The 17,921-nt window shown below is 45.4% G+C and overlaps 1 protein-coding gene across 1 annotated transcript in view; it reads right to left on the bottom strand.

Moving 5' to 3' along the window:
• cacna1c (calcium channel, voltage-dependent, L type, alpha 1C subunit) overlaps nucleotides 1-17,921 on the bottom strand; it is a 1,337,968-nt gene that overhangs the window by 877,131 nt on the left and 442,916 nt on the right. The window contains exon 4 of the mRNA XM_078568241.1: nucleotides 13,324-13,463. Coding sequence (XP_078424367.1) covers nucleotides 13,324-13,463 — 140 coding nt within the window. The remainder of the gene's footprint in view (nucleotides 1-13,323; nucleotides 13,464-17,921) is intronic.

The following is a 17,921-nucleotide window of genomic DNA, read 5'->3' on the forward strand; positions in this document are numbered from 1 at the left end:
GGAAACAACTTGAAAGGAACCTCATTTTGAATTTGTAAGATAAAATGTGCTTTGCCTGGTGTCTGTTTAAAGTCTATGGATTGTTGTTGCCTTGGTGAAGATATTTACCTGGGAGTGATTAATTTGGGGATTTGTTTAAAAGTTATTATGGTAGCAATGTGTAGACATGTGTATGTGTTTAAATTTGTTATTAAGTTAAAAAATGTTTAATTTAATTTATATAAAAAACCTTTGGAGGATTGGTGATTTTTTATTCCTGAATTCAGAGCTGCACCTTAAACATACCAATTGAAAATATAGGTTATGACAGTTGTTTGAAGTTTCCCTCTGGAATTTTAAATAACTCAGCCTTTACCAACTGTTGTGTCATAACATGTCCCTCTAGATTCTATCCTTTACCGTCCCCTCCCTATTTCCTATCTTCATTCTGCCCCTTGGGCGGCATTGTCTGAAAGCACAGCTTAAGTTTTCACATGTACATAAAGGACACCCAGCTCTACCTCACTACCATCTCTCTCGACTCCTCCATTGTTGCTAAGTCATCAGACTGCTTATCTGATATCCAGTACTGGACAAACAGAAATTTCTTTCAAATAAATATTGGGAAGACTGAAGCCATTGTTTTCGGTCCCTGAACTGAACTCTGTTTTCTTGCTATTGAATCCATCCCGCTCCTTGGCAACTGTCTGAGACTAAATCAGTCTGTTCTCAACCTTAGTGTCATTTTTGTCCCCGAGATGAGCTGCCGAAAATATTCACGCCATCACTAAGACCTCCTATTCGTGCCATCACTAAGACCGCCTATTTCCAACTCCATAGCATTGCCTGACTTTGTGCCCCCAGTTGACTTGGAGGCCCAATGAACAATACAGCAGGACCCCACAATGTTCTTTCCAGGTCTCCTAGCAGTCCCCTACCCCCATTGCACTTCAAGGCCCATCCAAATTTACTGCAGACTTGGGTGATTTTTTTTGGGCCTCCTATCAACACCACCACCCGCACCCATCCCAACTGCACTCCGCAGCCTAGCCAAAAATATTGTAGGCCCCCACAATGTTCTTTCCAAACATCCTAGCACTCCCCCATCCAGACTGCACTCTAGGCTCAGCCGTTCCTTCTTCCAACCTTGCGATCTTACACAATCACCCAGTTGAACTTTGGCTCAGGAACTTATGTAGGCTCCAACTACTGCGTCTTCAACATGATAATGAGATGCAAGGCTCAAAATTCCATGCTCCTCAGACTTCCACATTTGAGCATGGGTTATTAATTTTGGGTGGGGTAGCCAAAAATGGATGCTCCCTAATTCCTAGGCCAAGGCTCTGTTGTGCTGAAGTTCTTAGTGCAGGAGGTGCAAAGGAGGAGCGAGGTTTCCATAGTGGGGCCAGGAGGCCCTTCAGACAAACACTTAGAAGGGAATGGGAGCAGATAATCGCCAAGGTCGATGCCAGGAGCCTGGTTACAGCGCCAGAAAAAAATCAATAACTTCAAAGATGGTCAAGGTCAGTGAATGTATCTTCAAATGCCATATCCTACCAACCACACCACCAATCTCATACTGTGCTCAACACACTCACCAATTATCAATCTCTAGCAATCAGGACTCATGCCTAACATTAATATGCTTTACTTCACCCTGGCACACAAATCACTGCTGCAAGCCTCACACCCACATCTCAGATTTTACATTCTTCCAGCTACTTAGTTATGATAGGCACATCACCCTAACACAGTGAAACACATTCACAGACACTATTCACTCTATCTTGCAAAACAAGATGGCACATAACAGGGAACAGTAGCGAGGAAACAATCGGGAACAGGCACGGCTTCATGTCCTCACATCCTTGCAGAGGATAGTACTCAGCATCATTGAGATGACCACCACTAATGCCGTGGCAACCAGCATTGCTGAAATTATGCAGGATGATGTGATGTTCCTGCCTTACTTAACTCCTCAAATCCCACTTCTCCCTCATCCTGCAATCTCTATGATTTACAAGCTGCAGAAGATATAACCATGCACCTCTTGCTTTCCACCTCACCACTTTCCTACACCCCAACTCGTGTTTTATGCTTTTAATGCCCAAGTGCTGCTGCCTCGCCATTCAGCCTGAGGATGAATCCCTACAGGAAAACACGCCTATGATGAAAAAGCACCATCTCTTGATCTGATACTTGCAGCCATTAGTTCAGATATTGCTATTCATGTAACTTAGAAGGCAATATAGAGCCGATATCTGCACAAGTGGGCATCAGCCAGGCCAGGGAAAGGATCGTGAAGGTGACAACACTCTGAAAGGGCAAGGTCACAGTCAAGTTCTGCTGCAGAGGACTTGGATGAAAATTCCAATACAGCAGCATACAGGAAAAGGCTGATGGACATGAACACCAAAACGTTTAGTGCGTTGGTAGGCCTGCCACAGAGTTGGTTGCCATGATTAAGCAGCCTGGAGTGGTCCAACTCCAACTTGGCATTGGACTTCAGAGACAGCTTGAAGCCCAGCTTTTCCAGGGTGGCATTGGCAGCCCACCTCATGAGAACACTTGTAGATCCAGCATTGATGCAGCCTCTGATGCCCATTAATGTCACAGCTTCCATTGCAGTACATGCAAAAGTCAGCCAAGATCTGAGTGCTGCACTGGAAGCTCAGACTGAGGTCATGAGATCCTTACTTGCTGCTGTGCAAGCTGAGTTTGGCGCCATGCAGGCTCAGACTGCTGCCATCATGTCTGCGGATACCAGTGCTTGCAATTTCTCACTGCTGTCCAGCAATCTGTACTCCAGCAGATTACTAATCTTGCTGAGACACTGATTTAGGGAAGTGACAGTGGCTCCATGGTGCAAGAAATTGCTTTCCTCTCTCAGGGTGATAGCATTTGTGCTCCCCCATTGTCACTTTGCCAGTATCCTTGGTATTGCCAGTCAATCAGCCAACCCAGACTGTTACTAACCATGCCAAGGTTGTGCAGTCCAAAGCTGGGGTCTCAAGGCCCAGAGCTGCTTGAGATGTCCTGCAGAGCCATATGCATTTTCCCCCATTGAAAGTCAGCAGCCTTAAACCAGCAATGCTGCAGGCAGTGGGGTAGCAACACCACCAGTAAGTTGTATTCATGTGGTGCCTTTAATGCAATAAAATTTCGCAAGGTGCTCCAGAGGAGTGCTATGAAGCAAACTTTCACACAGAGCCACATAAGGATATAATAGACCAGATGACCAAAAGCTTGATCACAGAGATAGGTTTTCAATACTGTAAATACCTGTGTAAAAATTTTTGAGACCAACTTTATAAGCAAAAATTTAAGGGTCGACTTTCACATGAATGATATTTTCAAGGGGTTGACATGCATGCGTAATTCCAGCCACACGGCATCCTGTGCATGGATTGGCTGGTCTATCTAGATGAATCCACTGATTGCTGGCCTGTATACGGATGGGTATACTCTGGCGAGGTCCAGTCTTCTGCAGTCAGACAGGCAAGAATGCTAGTAACTAAGCTAAACTGATACTCAAAATGACCTAAATACTGATGGTTAGCACGAATGCTATAAGAGCCGCTAACTAGGCTACCAAATGCCAGTGCCTCACAATTGCAGAAGGGTTAAGGACTGGATTTTCATCCTCGAGGTGGGCAGCAGGAGTCAGAATAATTCCCAGCTTGGCCCATCTGCCTCAAGAGAAAGCGCTTGCAAGGACAGGATTTTAATTATTGGGTGGGGGAGGGTTGGCAGGCTGCAGTCAGGCCAATGGAGCTGGGAAAAAATTTGGAGGCAGCCATAAGGTACAGAGGTGGGCTGTTTAAAAGCCCACCTAGGTGCTGTGGGACTTCATCCCAGTTATAATAAAAACAGAAAGGCCCTCCAGCTCTCATCCATTACACTCTCCCACCCCTCATACACTCCTTGTTTTCCCCATCTATGCCACCTCATGCCTCCCACTCACTTGCTATGATCTCATTTGCCCCCATGCCAAGCCATGCCCCCCAAACAACTCCTATGATGCATGCTCCCCAAACAACCCCTATGGTTGCTCATGTCCCCATGCCAACGTATATCTCCCCAGACAACACCTCTGCCTTCTCATGTGTCCATGCCAAGCTATGCTCCACCCATCCCTTATGGCCTCTCATGCCCCCATGCCAAGGTATGCTCACCTAACAACCCTATAGCCCTTACTTCTCCCCATGCCAAGCTATGGCTCTTCCATGCCTATTCTTGTTAGTTATTAATTTTTATGGGATGTGGGCATCACTGGCTAGGCCAGCATTTATTGCCCATCCTTAATTGCCCTTGAGAAGGTGGTGGTGAGCTGCCTTCTTGAACCGCTGCAGTTGAATTGGTGTAGGTAAACCCACTACACCCTGTTAAGAAGCAATGAACTTGATAGTGACAGTAGGATGTGTAAGAAAAGCTTTAAAAATAGTAATTTGTTGATAACTTACCACTCTCTTAAAAGAAACCTCCTTTTTACTATAGCACAATAAATGTCAATCATCCAGACCCTTTAAAATATTAACTGCTGAAACTGCGAGGACTTAAAATCCCTTCATCTTGTATAATTAACATTGTGAAATTGACAGCATAGATCAGACAGCCAGAGCTATCAATCAAGCAACGTTTTCCCAAGCCCAGAATGAGCTTCGCTGAGAGACTAGAAATCTGTTAGCCTGTTCAAATATCTAAGACCCAGGGAAAACATTGCTTAATTGACAGCTTTGAAACTTACCTTTCCAAAAGTTCCCTCATACAGACTATGGTTGGGTGTCGTAAACCACAGCTCTTTGAAAAGCTGGCCTGACTCCATGAGAATTGCGGTAAACTAGGACATGCTTATCCCCACAATGGAGCCGGCCAGAGTGGGACTGCAGGGTGCAGGCTCGTGATCCGAATCACCCTTAAAAAGCACTCCTAAAAGTCAGAAATCCCAGACATAGGGTCAGTAATCCGGGGATCTGACCCATCTGCCATTTTTAAAGGGCTCCCAAGTCATCCCGACTCAGAAAAAATCCAGCTCTATAAGTCTTAGGTTCCCTATTTGAATGTTATGTGGCCTCCTGCCTAAAACAGGCAAGCGCCCTGGCTGTCTATTTCTGGACTCTGTCTATTTCTGGAGCACCAGCATCACTGGGACAGAACATGACCTGGCAATATTTTCAGGTTGGCACCACTCCATTTACACCTGGTGGAGACATTCAAAATCAGCTCCATTATGCTCAGCTCTGGATGGCACAGAAAGAACTTAGAAGGATCGGAGAGGATATGGAGAACAACAAAGGCTGATCTATGTGTGAAAGAGTCGACCCATGAGCAAAAAAAAATTAAGATATTTCAACTCTACAGTCTGAAGAAAAAGGCCCTGAAAATTTCTGGCAGATTCTGATCTTAAGTCCAGCAGGAGTACACTGGAATAGTCAGAAACTCAATTGGATTTGACCTTGCACTTTGTCGATGCTCCTGGGTAGCTTTGAGGAGGCAGAGCCCGCTCTTATAAGGTCATTTATGTAAGCAGGTTAAGTCCCAGGCTTAGGGATTCCAACATACCATTGGCACAGATATATCTTGTTTCTCCAGGCATTCAAGGCAAAAAGGGGTTGAACTGGAGTATATCTTGTGTCTAGGCCAGCCTTGGGATTTGGGTTTCTTCAAATGATTAGAGGCCCAGGAAATGGGGAAGGGAATTTGTGGGTTACTGAATATTTCTGGCAGACTCCTATTGGGGCATAGTGGTTATGCTACTGGGCAATTAATCCTGAGGCCTAGAATAATGATCCGGAGACAAGTTCAAATTCTATTACAGCAGCTAGGGAACTTAAATTCAGCTAATTAAATAACAATCTGGAATTTTATGAGGATGATAATGCAATGGTGATGTTACAGGACTAATAATCCAGATGCTAGATTGATGAACCGGAATCATGAGTTCAAATCCCATCATGGTAATGTGGGGGTTTAAATTCAGTTTTTTGAAAGGAAATTGGTTGGGCACTTGAGGGAAATAAACTTTTAGGGGCTACAGGGATAGAGAGGGGGAATAGAACAGATTGGATTGCTGTATAGAGAGCTATCATGGACACTGGGCCAAATATCCTCCTTCTGTGCCATATGACTCAATGTAACATTAACTTGAGAAGTAAAGAATAAACCAAGAATTGGTGAAAGGTTTCTTGGGGTATTCCAACAATGGGAGTGTATTAATTCAGTTCATTTTTGCCAGTCGCAGGAGGAGTTTTATTTCCAAATAAAAGATTATTCTATTTGATTAGTATAGTGTGATGCTGTCTGTAAAATTTAATGGAAAACAGATGTTCAGTCACGATTAAATAGGGGCTTCACTTGTGCAGTGCATGTGTGCTTATATGCATAAAGAACTGTTTCCCATTGCACCGAATTACGGGTTTCATTCACTAGTTGCAGTTTAGCAGCAATATCCATGTTCTCCCTCCCAAAAGATGTAAGGGTAAAATTTCCATTGATGCTGCTAGTGGGGTGTGAGCACAATGTGATTGAACATCTGCTTAACTACTGATGCATGGCCATTTCTGAATGAACTTCCAATTTGGCCATTAATTATGTTACCATGGTGAACTGCCTACAAAGTGGGCAGGGCCTGTGCATTCAAGCATATGTGACCAGAATTTTGGAGTACTGCAGTAGATGTACAAAGTTCTGCAGTAACTCCTGCAATTAGAGCAGAGGCAGAAACTATACACCATTATCTGGGCTGAAGTGACTGAACACTATGAGAGAGTTAGCCCAATGCAACGTAAGGGCCAAAGAACTGCTAGATTTTGTGATGCAGCAGTAGTGGCTTGTCAACATAGATGTGATTACAGTTGGCTGCTTTCTGAGGGAGTCCATGCAAGGCTAAATATAGTCTCCTATAGCTGAAGTACATGGATCCAAATGAGGAAAGAATGAAGAAAGGCTTGCATTTATATAGTGCCTTTCATAACTGCAGGAAATTCCAAAGAATTAGACAAAGGAGCTGAACTCCAGAGGTGAAGTGAGAGTGACTGCCTTTGACGTCAAGGCAGCATTTGATCAAGTGTAGCATCAAGGAACTCTAGCAAAACTGGAGTCAATGGGAAACAGGGGCAAACTCTCCGTTGATTGGCGTCATACCAAGCACAAAGGAAGATGGTTGTGGTTGCTGGACTGTTACCATCCAGATGGACAAGGGTAGCAGTTACATGGCAACACTACCACCTGGAAGTTCCCCTCCAAGCCACTCACTATCCTGACTTGGAAATATATCACTGTTCCTTCACTGTTGCTAGGTCAAAAAACTGGAACTTCCTGCCTAACAGCACTGTGGGTGTACCTACACCACGTGGACTGCAGCGGTACAAGAAGGCAGCTCACCACCACCTTCTCAAAGGCAATTAGAGATGGGCAATAAATGCTGGCCTAGCCAGCAACGTCCACATCCCATAAATGTTTTTTTTTTAAATTATCTCAGTTCCAGTACATCAATGCAGGAGTTCCTCAGGGTAGTGTCCTAGGCCCAACAATCTTCAGCTGCTTCATCAATGATCTTCCTTCCATCATATCAATGGGAAGAGGATAACCAGGGAAAGAGTAGGGCCCATAAGGGACCAAGGGGGCAATCTATGGGTGGAGCCAGAGGACATCGCTAGAGTGTTAAATGAATACTTCACGTCCGTCTTCACCCAAGAGAATGAGGATGAAGGCATCGAACTCGTGGAGAGAGACTGCGAGGTTCTTAAGCAAATTAATATAAGGAGTGACAAGGTATTGGAGGTGTTGGCAGGCTTAAAAGTGGACAAATCTCCAGGTCCGGATGATTTGTGTCCCAGACTGCTGAGGGAGGCAAGGGAGGAGATCGCAGGGGCTCTGACTCAAATTTTTAATTCCTCTCTGGCCACGGGGGAGGTGCCAGAGGACTGAAGAACAGCTAATGTGGTTCTGCTATTTAAGAAGGGTTATAGAGATAAGCCAGGGAACGACAGGCCAGTGAGTCTCACGTCAGTGGTAGGGAAACTATTGGAGAAATTTCTGAAGGAAAGTATCAATCTCCACTTGGAGAGGCAAGGTTTGATCAGGGATAGTCAGCATGACTTTGTCAGAGGGAGGTCATGCCTAACAAATTTGATTGAATTTTTTGAGGAGGTGACCAGGTGTGTAGATGAGGGTAGTGCAGTTGATGTAGTTTATATGGATTTCAGCAAAGCCTTTGGCAAGGTCCCACATGGGAGACTTATAAAGAAGGCAAAGGCATGGGATACAGGGTAATTTGATAAGGTGGATTCAAAATTGGCTTAGTTGTAAGAGGCAGAGGGTGATGACAGAAGGATGCTTTAGTGACTGGAAGCCAGTGTCCAGTGGCGTACCACAGGGATCTGTGCTGGGTCCCCTATTATTTGTCATTTATATAAACGACATAGATGACTATGTGGGGGATAGGATTAGTAAGTTTGCAGATGATGCAAAGATTGGCCAGGTGGTTAACAGTGAGGTTGAGTGTCTTGGGCTACAGGAAGATACAGATGGGATGGTCAAATGGGCAGGTAAGTGGCAGATGGAATTTAACCCTGAAAAGTGTGAGGTGATACACTTTGGAAGGAATAATTTTACAAGGAAGTATTCAATGAACGGCATGGCACTAGGAAGTTCTGAGGAACAAAGGGACCTTGGCGTGTGTGTCCATAGATCTCTGAAGGCGGAGGGGCATGTTAGTGGGGTGATGAAAAAGGCATATGGGACACTTGCCTTTATCAATCAAGGCATAGATTACAAAAGTAGGGAGGTCATGTTGGAGTTGTATAGAACCTTGGTGAGGCCACAGCTGGAGTACTGTGTGCAGTTTTGGTCGCCACATTATAGGAAGGATGTGATTGCACTGGAGAGGGTGCAGAGGAGATTCTTTGCCTGGGATGAAACATTTAAGTTATGAAGAGAGGTTGGATAGATTTGGGTTGTTTTTGTTGGAGCAGAGAAGACTGAGGGGCGACCTGATCAAGGTGTACAAGATTATGAGGGGCATGGACAGGGTGGATAGGGAGCAGCTGTTCCCCCTAGTTGAAGGGTCAATCACAAGGGGGCATAGGTTCAAGGTGAGGGGCAGGAGGTTTAGGGGGGATGTGAGGAAAAACTTTTTTACCCAGAGGGTAGTGATGGTCTGGAATGCACTGCCTGGGAGGGTGGTGGAGGCGGGTTGCCTCACATCCTTTAAAAAGTACCTGGACGAGCACTTGGCACGTCATAACATTCAAGGCTATGGGCCAAGTGCTGGTAAATGGGATTAGGTAGGTAGGTCAGGTGTTTCTCACGTGTCGGTGCAGACTTGATGGGCCGAAGGGTCTCTTCTGCACTGTGATTCTGTGTAAGGTCAGAAGTGGGGATGTTCACTGATTTTGCACAATGTTCAGCACCATTCGTGACTCCTCAGGTACTGAAGCAGCCCGTGTCCAAATACATTAAGAACCTCGACTATATCGAGGCTCGGGCTGACAAGTGACAAGTAACATTTGGGCCACACAAGTGTCAGGCAATGACCATCTCCAACAAGAGAGAATCTAACCATTGCCCCTTGACATTCAATGGCATTACCATCACTGAACGCCCCACTATCAACATCCTGGGGATTACCATTGACCAGAAACTGAGCTGAACTAGCCATATAAATACTGTGGCTACAAGAGCAGGTCAGAGGCTAGGAATCTTGTAGCGTGTAACTCATCTCCTGACTCCCCAAAGTCTATCCAACATCTAAAAGGCACAAGTCAGGAGTGTGATGGAATACTCTCCACTTGCCTGAATGAATGAAGCTCCAACAATACTCAAGAAGCTTAACACCTTCCAGGACAAAGCAGCCCACTTGATTGGCACCATATCCACAAACATTCACTCCCTTCACCACAGGCACACAGTGGCAGCAGTGTGTATCATCTACAAGATGCACTGCAGCAACTCACCAAGCCTCTTTAGACAGCACCTTCCAAAACCGTGACCACTACCATCTAGAAGGACAAGCCAGCAGATAGATAGGAACACCACCAGCTGGAAGTTCCCCTTCAAGTCACTTACCATCCTGACTTGGAAATATATCGCCGTTCCTTCACTGTCGCTGGGTCAAAATCCTGGAACTCCCTCCCTAACAGCACTGTGGGTGTACTTACACCAAATGGACTGCAGCGGTTCAAGTAGGCAGCTCCCCACCACCCACTCAAGGGCAATTAGGGATGGGCAATAAATGCTGGCCTAGCCGGTGATGTCCACACCCCATAAATGAATAAAATAAAAGGGCTATACTACCAATGTTGTACTTTTGACATATAGTCGCTGTTGTAATGCAGAAACCTGGCAGCCAATTTGCACATAGCAAGCTTCCACAAACGATGTGACGGCCACCAGATAAACTGTTTTAATGATGGTGATTGAGGGATAAATATTATCCAGGACCTCAGGTTAACTCCCCTGCTCACCCAAAAGAAGACACCCCAAACAGTGCAGCATTCCCTCAGTAATGCACTTGAGTGTAAGCATACATTTTTATGCTCAGTTGATGGAATGGGACTTGGACCCATAACCTGACTAAGAAGGGAGAGGGCTACCAATTGAGTCAAAGGTGACACTTGGGGTTGGATTTTCCCATTGGAGGTGGGCATTAGAAGGTGGGTCGCTAATCTGCCTCTGTCTCCACTGCGCCATGAAGCTTGATTTTCACGTGGGTCTTAATGACTCTAGAGATGGGTCTACCATCCAATTAGTGCCGGGGTGGGGTGGTAGTGGAAATGGAGGTGGGACATAGGGAAATGGGCCACTTTCTGACCTGAATCGCAGCCATTGCTGCTGTGCATGGTGTTTCAAAAAAATGTGAAGATCTTCATCTTCAAAGTGGCCAGGGCAAATGGTCAGCTGGGACCCAGGATCAGGCAAGAAAAATTTTAAAATTTTATTACTACTCAGTAGTTTATTGTTTAAACTTTTACTTTTTTACATTAACTAAAACTGTTTCAGTGCTGCTGCCCCTGTTTTTGCCAGGTTGCAGCTGGTCACTTCAGAGAGCTCCTAAGGGCCACCCGCTACTCGTTAAAATCTCAGGAGGTCAGAGGCGAACTCTTACTGAGTTCTCTAATGAACCCAAGCCAACCGATTAAAAGTGACTACTTTTCCTCCCCAGCTCTGCTCTTATGCTGTCCTTGAGAAAATCATCAGAGTCAGGAACAGAGGTGGCAGACCGGCACGCAGGTTACTGGCGCAATTTTGCTTTGCTGTTCTGCCTCTGTTCTGTCCTAATTGTGGATGGGAAAATCTGCCCATGATATTCCACCCGTTGTACTGTTTTGAAACTGCTCAAATAACGTAACAGTTGTTGCACTGTTGGTATGGCCAACATAGCAGTACAACTTCTTTAAGCTGGCAATTCTCACCCTAATTGATCCCACTCATTTCTTCAAAGTTGATGATAGGTAAGTACCCTGTACTTATGCAGAGCACTAAACACTCAAAATTTTCCAGAATCATCTTAAATGAGTGTCAGCTGTGGCTCAGTTGGTAGTGATCTTGCCTCTGAGTCACATTTCTGGAGCACAGAAATCAAGGCTAACAGCCCAGTACTGAGGGAGTGCTGCACTGTGGAAGCGCTGTCTTTTGGATGAGACATTAATCAAGAGGCCTTATCTGCCTTTGCAGATGGACATAGAAGGTCCCATGGCACTGCTTCAAAGAATAACAGGGGAGTTATCCCTGATGTCCCTGGCCAATATTTCCAATATTATCTCTCAATCAATACCACAAAAAAAATCATCTTGTCATTATCACATGTTTGTGGGAGTTTGCTTTGCAATAATTGTCTGCCACTTAGCCAACATTGCAACAGTGACTACATTTCAAAAGTACTTCATTGGCTGTAAAAAAAATATTTTGAGATGTCCTCTGCTTGTGAAAAGCATTACATAAAAGCAAGTCTTTCTTTCTATAATTTATTCACCTGGGCCCCTAGCCCATATTGTACTTTAAATTACCTGTAAGACAATAGTAACCTAATTTGACAATGAGTTCCATTTCAGCCATGATTTTTCTGTCAAATATTCATTGTCCTTTATTGTTTATATGGAATTATAGAGATATAGCATCATTACAGCACAGAATGAGGCCATTCAGCCATATTTTCTGTTTCTGTAAGTTTGTTGGAAAGATTTTTGTAATATAATTTAAATTCCTTACATCAATGCTTTTAGTCATAAATGAATTAAAAGCATTCATTTTTACTTTAAGACTTGCTTTATATCAATTATTTAGCTATGGCAGTAGAAGTAATTACATTTTTTTTGTTGTTGATCTTGACCCAAAATTAAAAGATTATAATGCTAGCATTTATATATTAAAGACAGTAATAAATACATCATACTTTAATATACTCCAATCAGTATCAGAAATAAAACAAACGCAAAATATTGCAGATGTTGGCAATCTGAAATTTAAAAAAATAGAAAATGCAGTAAGTACTCAGTAGGCCTGGCAACATCTTTGGAGAGTGAAACAGAGTTAACGTTTCAGGTCTGTGACTTTTCATCATCTGATGGAGGGTCACAGACCTAAAACATTGGGCTGCATATTTCCAGCCCCAGGGAGACAAGATTGGAGGTGCCAGGCTGAGAAATTAGGAAGGAGCCGAATGGGAATGGTGCCCCAATATATTCTCGTCTTGGGGGAAATTCTCAGGAGTGGATGGGGAAGAAAATTGGCAGCCTGCTCTAATAAGACGAGCAGCTTACTCCACTTAAGGGCCCAATTAGGGGACATTTTCTGATGGAGATGGGATCTTCCTGCAGTCAGTGCACCGCTCCCATCACGTACAAAGCTCACCAGCCTTCCAGAGGCCTCCTTCAAACCCTGCCCTCCCCTGGAGCCACAGTGATCATTGGGCCACAACTGCGGCCAGAGGCCATCCTTTGGAGGGATTCCCTGATAGCAGCTGTGGCCTCATTCATTTTTGAAAATTTTGGAAGTCTTCAGTCCTCCATCTTGAGGCACCCTCGTGGACTCCCACCTACATTGGAAGCAGCCACCTCTCCGAGTGGCTGCACCCAGACTTGGGTACTCCGCTTTGTCCTCCCACCTGTGCAACTCCCGACAGCCCTAACTGGACAGGGCTTTAGGTGGTGGCCTGTTAATTGGCTGCTCCTGGGTAGATCGTGCAGGTGAGCAGGGCTTGAACACCATCTGAGTTGGGATCCATACCTGATCCCAATGTCAGGGTCCTGGTACCTGCTGAAAATTCTGCCCTTTAACTCAGAACTAAAACATTTGATCAAGAAAGAAATGAACTTGGTGACAAAATTTAAGATGTGTACTCACCCTACAACCACTATAATGAAATCTAGCAAATTCCAGCCATTCCTAAGGTACGCATTGGGGTGAAAGAGGAGTCCATAAGCTATCACTTTCAAAAATGCTTCCACTGTAAAAATGATGAGAAAGAGATATTCCACTCGTTCCTGCAATTAAAAAAGAGAGAATGATGTTATTGCAGTAGCACCTAGTGCAGTTAATTTGAATTGAAAGACGTGTGATCAGTCATCATACACTAATATTATAGCACTGTTCAAAGGAGTAAGTTTTTTCCTTCGACTGCTTAACCCCAGCATTTGCACTTGAATGTTCAGATACATATGCATGTGTTATCCCTATCCAAAGGCTTTTGATGGCTCTGCTGCTTAACTGTACAATTAGCATTTAATTCACCTTCCCCACTGCAGTATACCTCAGTTATATTAATCTGAATAAATTATTCAGTTGTTTTAACTACTCACATGAACACATATTCATCTGTAGGAAACTTTGCTTGATAAATTCTAGATGCTTAAAGGATGATTATTAGCCAAAACATCAAGAAATTTTAATTTTAAGTAACTTTATCCAATTGAAATTAATACTGTACTCAAGAATAAATGGCATTCCAAAAAGAATTTTAAGAATTAATTAAAATAGTTCTGCTTTACACCAAAATCTTCAGCATTTGTGGTGGACAGTGTTATCTCACAATTTCTTTAAATATGGAGTTCTCATAACAGAATAATAAATGAACAAACAATACTGCATTATAAAAAGCCTTTTCATTCCTCTACAAATGAGACTGACCTGATAACTCTACTATGTAGGTCAGCTCATGAGTAGAATAAAAGTATAATTAACTCTTTACAACCTAGTGCTCCATTTAGATATGCGAGAGATAGATATATAGGCTGAGATTTCATGCTAGGTGCAGGGGTGTTAGAGACAGAAGGGGAAGGGTGGGGTGTGCCTGCTCCTGCCCAGTCCCAGCTGGCAGTGTGCATCAGGACAATGGAGGGGCTGCATCAGGAGAGCAACATGAAGCGAAGGAGCAGTCATGAAAAATCTGCTGCAGCCAGAAGGCCTACCACCATCCTTGCCAACTCCAATCTTCCTGAAGCACCTACTGACTGTTGACTGTGTATTCAGGTATCCACTCACCGGTACTGATTGAGAAAAGGAAATATGACTGCTAGAGGAGTGACAGAGGCACAATCATAGACAGCCCCATGGTTTGATGATGATTCCCTGCATGCCTTCCTCTTGGGTGTGACTGAACAGTCCTCCTGCGGGAAGTGAAGACATCCCTGCCTAGCCAAGCAAGCCTGGATTGGAAGTGGCAGGGGTGGCGAGCAGGCATGGGGTCGTCCGTAGAACATGGCTGCAGCGTTAGAAAAGGGTGATTGGCCTTCTTCCTGCTGCAAGTCTGAGTGAGGATTCTAACTCTCAATGTAGGTACTCTTATGGAAAGGTATGCATGTGTTGTGCATGTTAGCCAGGGGAATGGATGAATGGTCTCTCTGTATCCATATTGCCAAGTAAAGGAGCTTTGGCAGCCTGCCCAGACTTTTGGTGGCTGAGACGTGAGGGTGGGTAAAGTTAAATCCCACAGGAGGAGCGAAGCATCATGACATGTGGTAACAACCCTGAGAGGTTGATCCCTCCAGATATGGAACTCACCATTGTCTTCACAGGAGGACGACCCACGATGCCCATGAGAGGGCAAGGACTGGTGGGTGAGTGCCAAACTTGGCAGTGCTGACAAAAATGGATCTGGCCAGTCAACAGGGAGACAAACCAGTTAGACGAGCAGAGGCCAGTGCTGGGAATGGTGAGCATCTGAAGATCCTCTTTCAGCACTGGGGAGGTGAAGGAGTGCGGCTGGGCTGAGGGAAGGGACGGTGTATGGCAATGGCTGGATATGCATACCTCTGTGACATGCGTGAGTTGTGGAAGTTCTCTGTCCGAGATGCAGTGATCCTGGCTCAGCCTTTATCTGCAGGGTTGAGTGGTACTCCTCCTTGCGCTTTTTCAACAGGCCAATCATGGACCCCAGCAGCCACTATCCCCAAGGGACCAGCTTTGACATCTGAGGAAAAGGAGAAGACCTCAGCGGGTGCACCATCTGACCTTTGTTCCACACTTTCCACCAGCTCAGGTACTTATACTTCAGTGGGTATGCATGCGTCAGTCAAAATAGTGCCACCAACTGGTTTGAGCACCACACAGCTGTCAGAGTTGGTAACAGTCCAAGCCTCTAACACTCGGAGGAGTATGGAAGTTCAGCTCAATGTTGAGCCCCAGGCAGATGACAAGCCTCTGAAGTTGTTCGTGAAGCGGTAGATATTTGATGTCCAACAGGAGGTGCGTGAAGAGTCTTACAAGGTATTTAAAACAATTTAAATATACATGTGGAGGCCAGTTAGCTCAGCTGGCTAGATGGCTAACATGTGTTTCAGAATAATACCAACAGCATGAGGTTCAATCCCATTCTGTCTGAGGTAGATTCGGGGCCCTCCTCCTCATCCTGCCCTGAGTAAAATCACAGCAGAAGCTGTGGTGTGGCAACCCCTGAATAACGACGGATACTATCTGAAGAAGAAGAAGAAATATACATGGAACAGCAGCACTTGTTTGTAGCCAACAGGAGAGGGGATTAAAAAAAGGGAAGATTTTGGAAGTACTCTTCCAAGGAGTGTAACAATAAAAGAAAATTATATACAGAAGTGAACGCACCCCCACGTTCAGAAGCAACAAAGCTGGCCAGACATGGGAAATATTATCTGATGCAGCACCTGTTTCCCATGCTGGCCTGGAACAATCCTGTAACTGAAAGCTGTGGTGTCTTTAAGAGTTGTAAAATTGTAGATATGGGGTGTAGGAAGTCCCTTATTCCACAGGTCCACAGATCCTTCATGGCAGTTTGCAATATCCATCAGTGGCTGGCATGATTTGCATCCAGCTAATGGAGTGCAGATGAAGGCTCAACTGCAATCACCCACACCCCTTGGTCCGATCATCTGTGCCACCAGCGGGAAATCACTCGGGTCCAAAATATGTCTGGACATGTGGCATGTGCATGTCAGCACTTACCTCAAGAAGGCCTGGGCTGCTCGCAGAGACAAGGAGAAGATGGAGGCCTCCAGTGACCAGATCTTAGAATACTATGTGCAGCAGTGGATAGGTGGAGCGTCAACTACGTGGATCTTCTCTGCTCAGCAGCATCCGGAATGTGGTTGTTCTCGGTGCAGCAACTTCTTCCATGGTCTGGATCTTCAACCAGCAACTTCTTCCAGGGTTCAGATCATCAACCACCAACTTCTTCCAGGATTTGGATCTTCAACCAGCAACTTCTTCCAGTGTTTGGATCTTCAACCAGCAACTTCTTCCAGGGTTTGGATCTTCAAGCTGCAGGTGGAAGGCTGCAGGAGGTACTGGTGGGTGACGAGGATCTGTGCTGTCGGTGGGGCAATGGAACACACGGGGAGAAGAGGAATGAAGAAATGGGGCAGGTGTGGAGTCCTGTGGGGTGGTGAGGGAGTTTGGGGGTGGTAGGAGAAAGAGAGATTCTGCGGGGGTTGTGGAATGGGTGAGCTTATATGGAGCGGGAGGGTGGGAAGGGCCATGTTGTAGTGCGGGCAGGGGGAAAGGGGTGTTGTGCAGGTGTGAAGGGGCATGGGGCTTTGTGCAGGTGTGAAGCAGCATGGGGCTTGTGCAGGTGTGAAGGGGCAATGGGGTTGTGCAGGTGTGGATGGGCATGGGGGGCATAGAGCAGATAAGGGTTCAGGGATCAGTGAAGTCAACAGAGGATTCCTGGGGAGCATATTGCGGGGACCGGTGATAGGAGAGGATGGTGATGGTTAAAGGGGGCAAGTGGGAACTGGTAGGGTGGGAGGGTGAGGGTGCGGTGATGTCGAGTGAAGGGGTGCTGAGGGTTGTTGGAGGGGATGTGGAAGGTGACGCAGATTTAGAGGGGGGTCGACAGGGGGTGGGGGGGGCATGCCTATCGTAATGGGTATAGGCTGTTCAGGAATGTAGGGGACTTCTACATTTACCTGTAAAGGACGGAAGGTGATGGGGGAGGGTTGAAGGATGACCATGAGGGTCAATGGTTATTGAGGGAAGGGGAGGAGAAAACGTATTAGATTCGACTTCAAACGTTACTAGCACCATGGCTATGCACAGCCTCGTGGTGGAGATCGTGAAATACTGCATGGAAGTTGGATCATCGGTCAGAGGTGGACAGAGAAGCAGGTCAGTTCACCTGGAAAACTGAAGGGGAACCCCAGCATGTAATACTTACAATGCTAAAGCCTTAGGACAGATGAGAGTATGAAGGGCAAAGGCTCAGCGTGTGCGGAAGACCTCTTGCACATGGCTCGCAAGAGCCTTGGCAAAGACCTTTGCCTCCCTGCACATGCCTGATTCCAGGTAACATCTTCCCTTGGAAGGTGTTGGGGGCGGGTGGGGGGGTGGGGGCGGCTGCACAGAGGCTTAAGGACTATCGCAAATAAACCCCATCAGACATGATTAAAGTGCAAGCGAACTATAGTTACAAAAGTGCAGTATGTGTAACTATCATAGTGCAACCACTTGTGAATTCAGAACTTCTTAATTTTTTT

Source organism: Cetorhinus maximus, chromosome 22, assembly GCF_964194155.1.
Source record: "Cetorhinus maximus chromosome 22, sCetMax3.hap1.1, whole genome shotgun sequence".
NCBI classification, from domain to species: domain Eukaryota; kingdom Metazoa; phylum Chordata; class Chondrichthyes; order Lamniformes; family Cetorhinidae; genus Cetorhinus; species Cetorhinus maximus.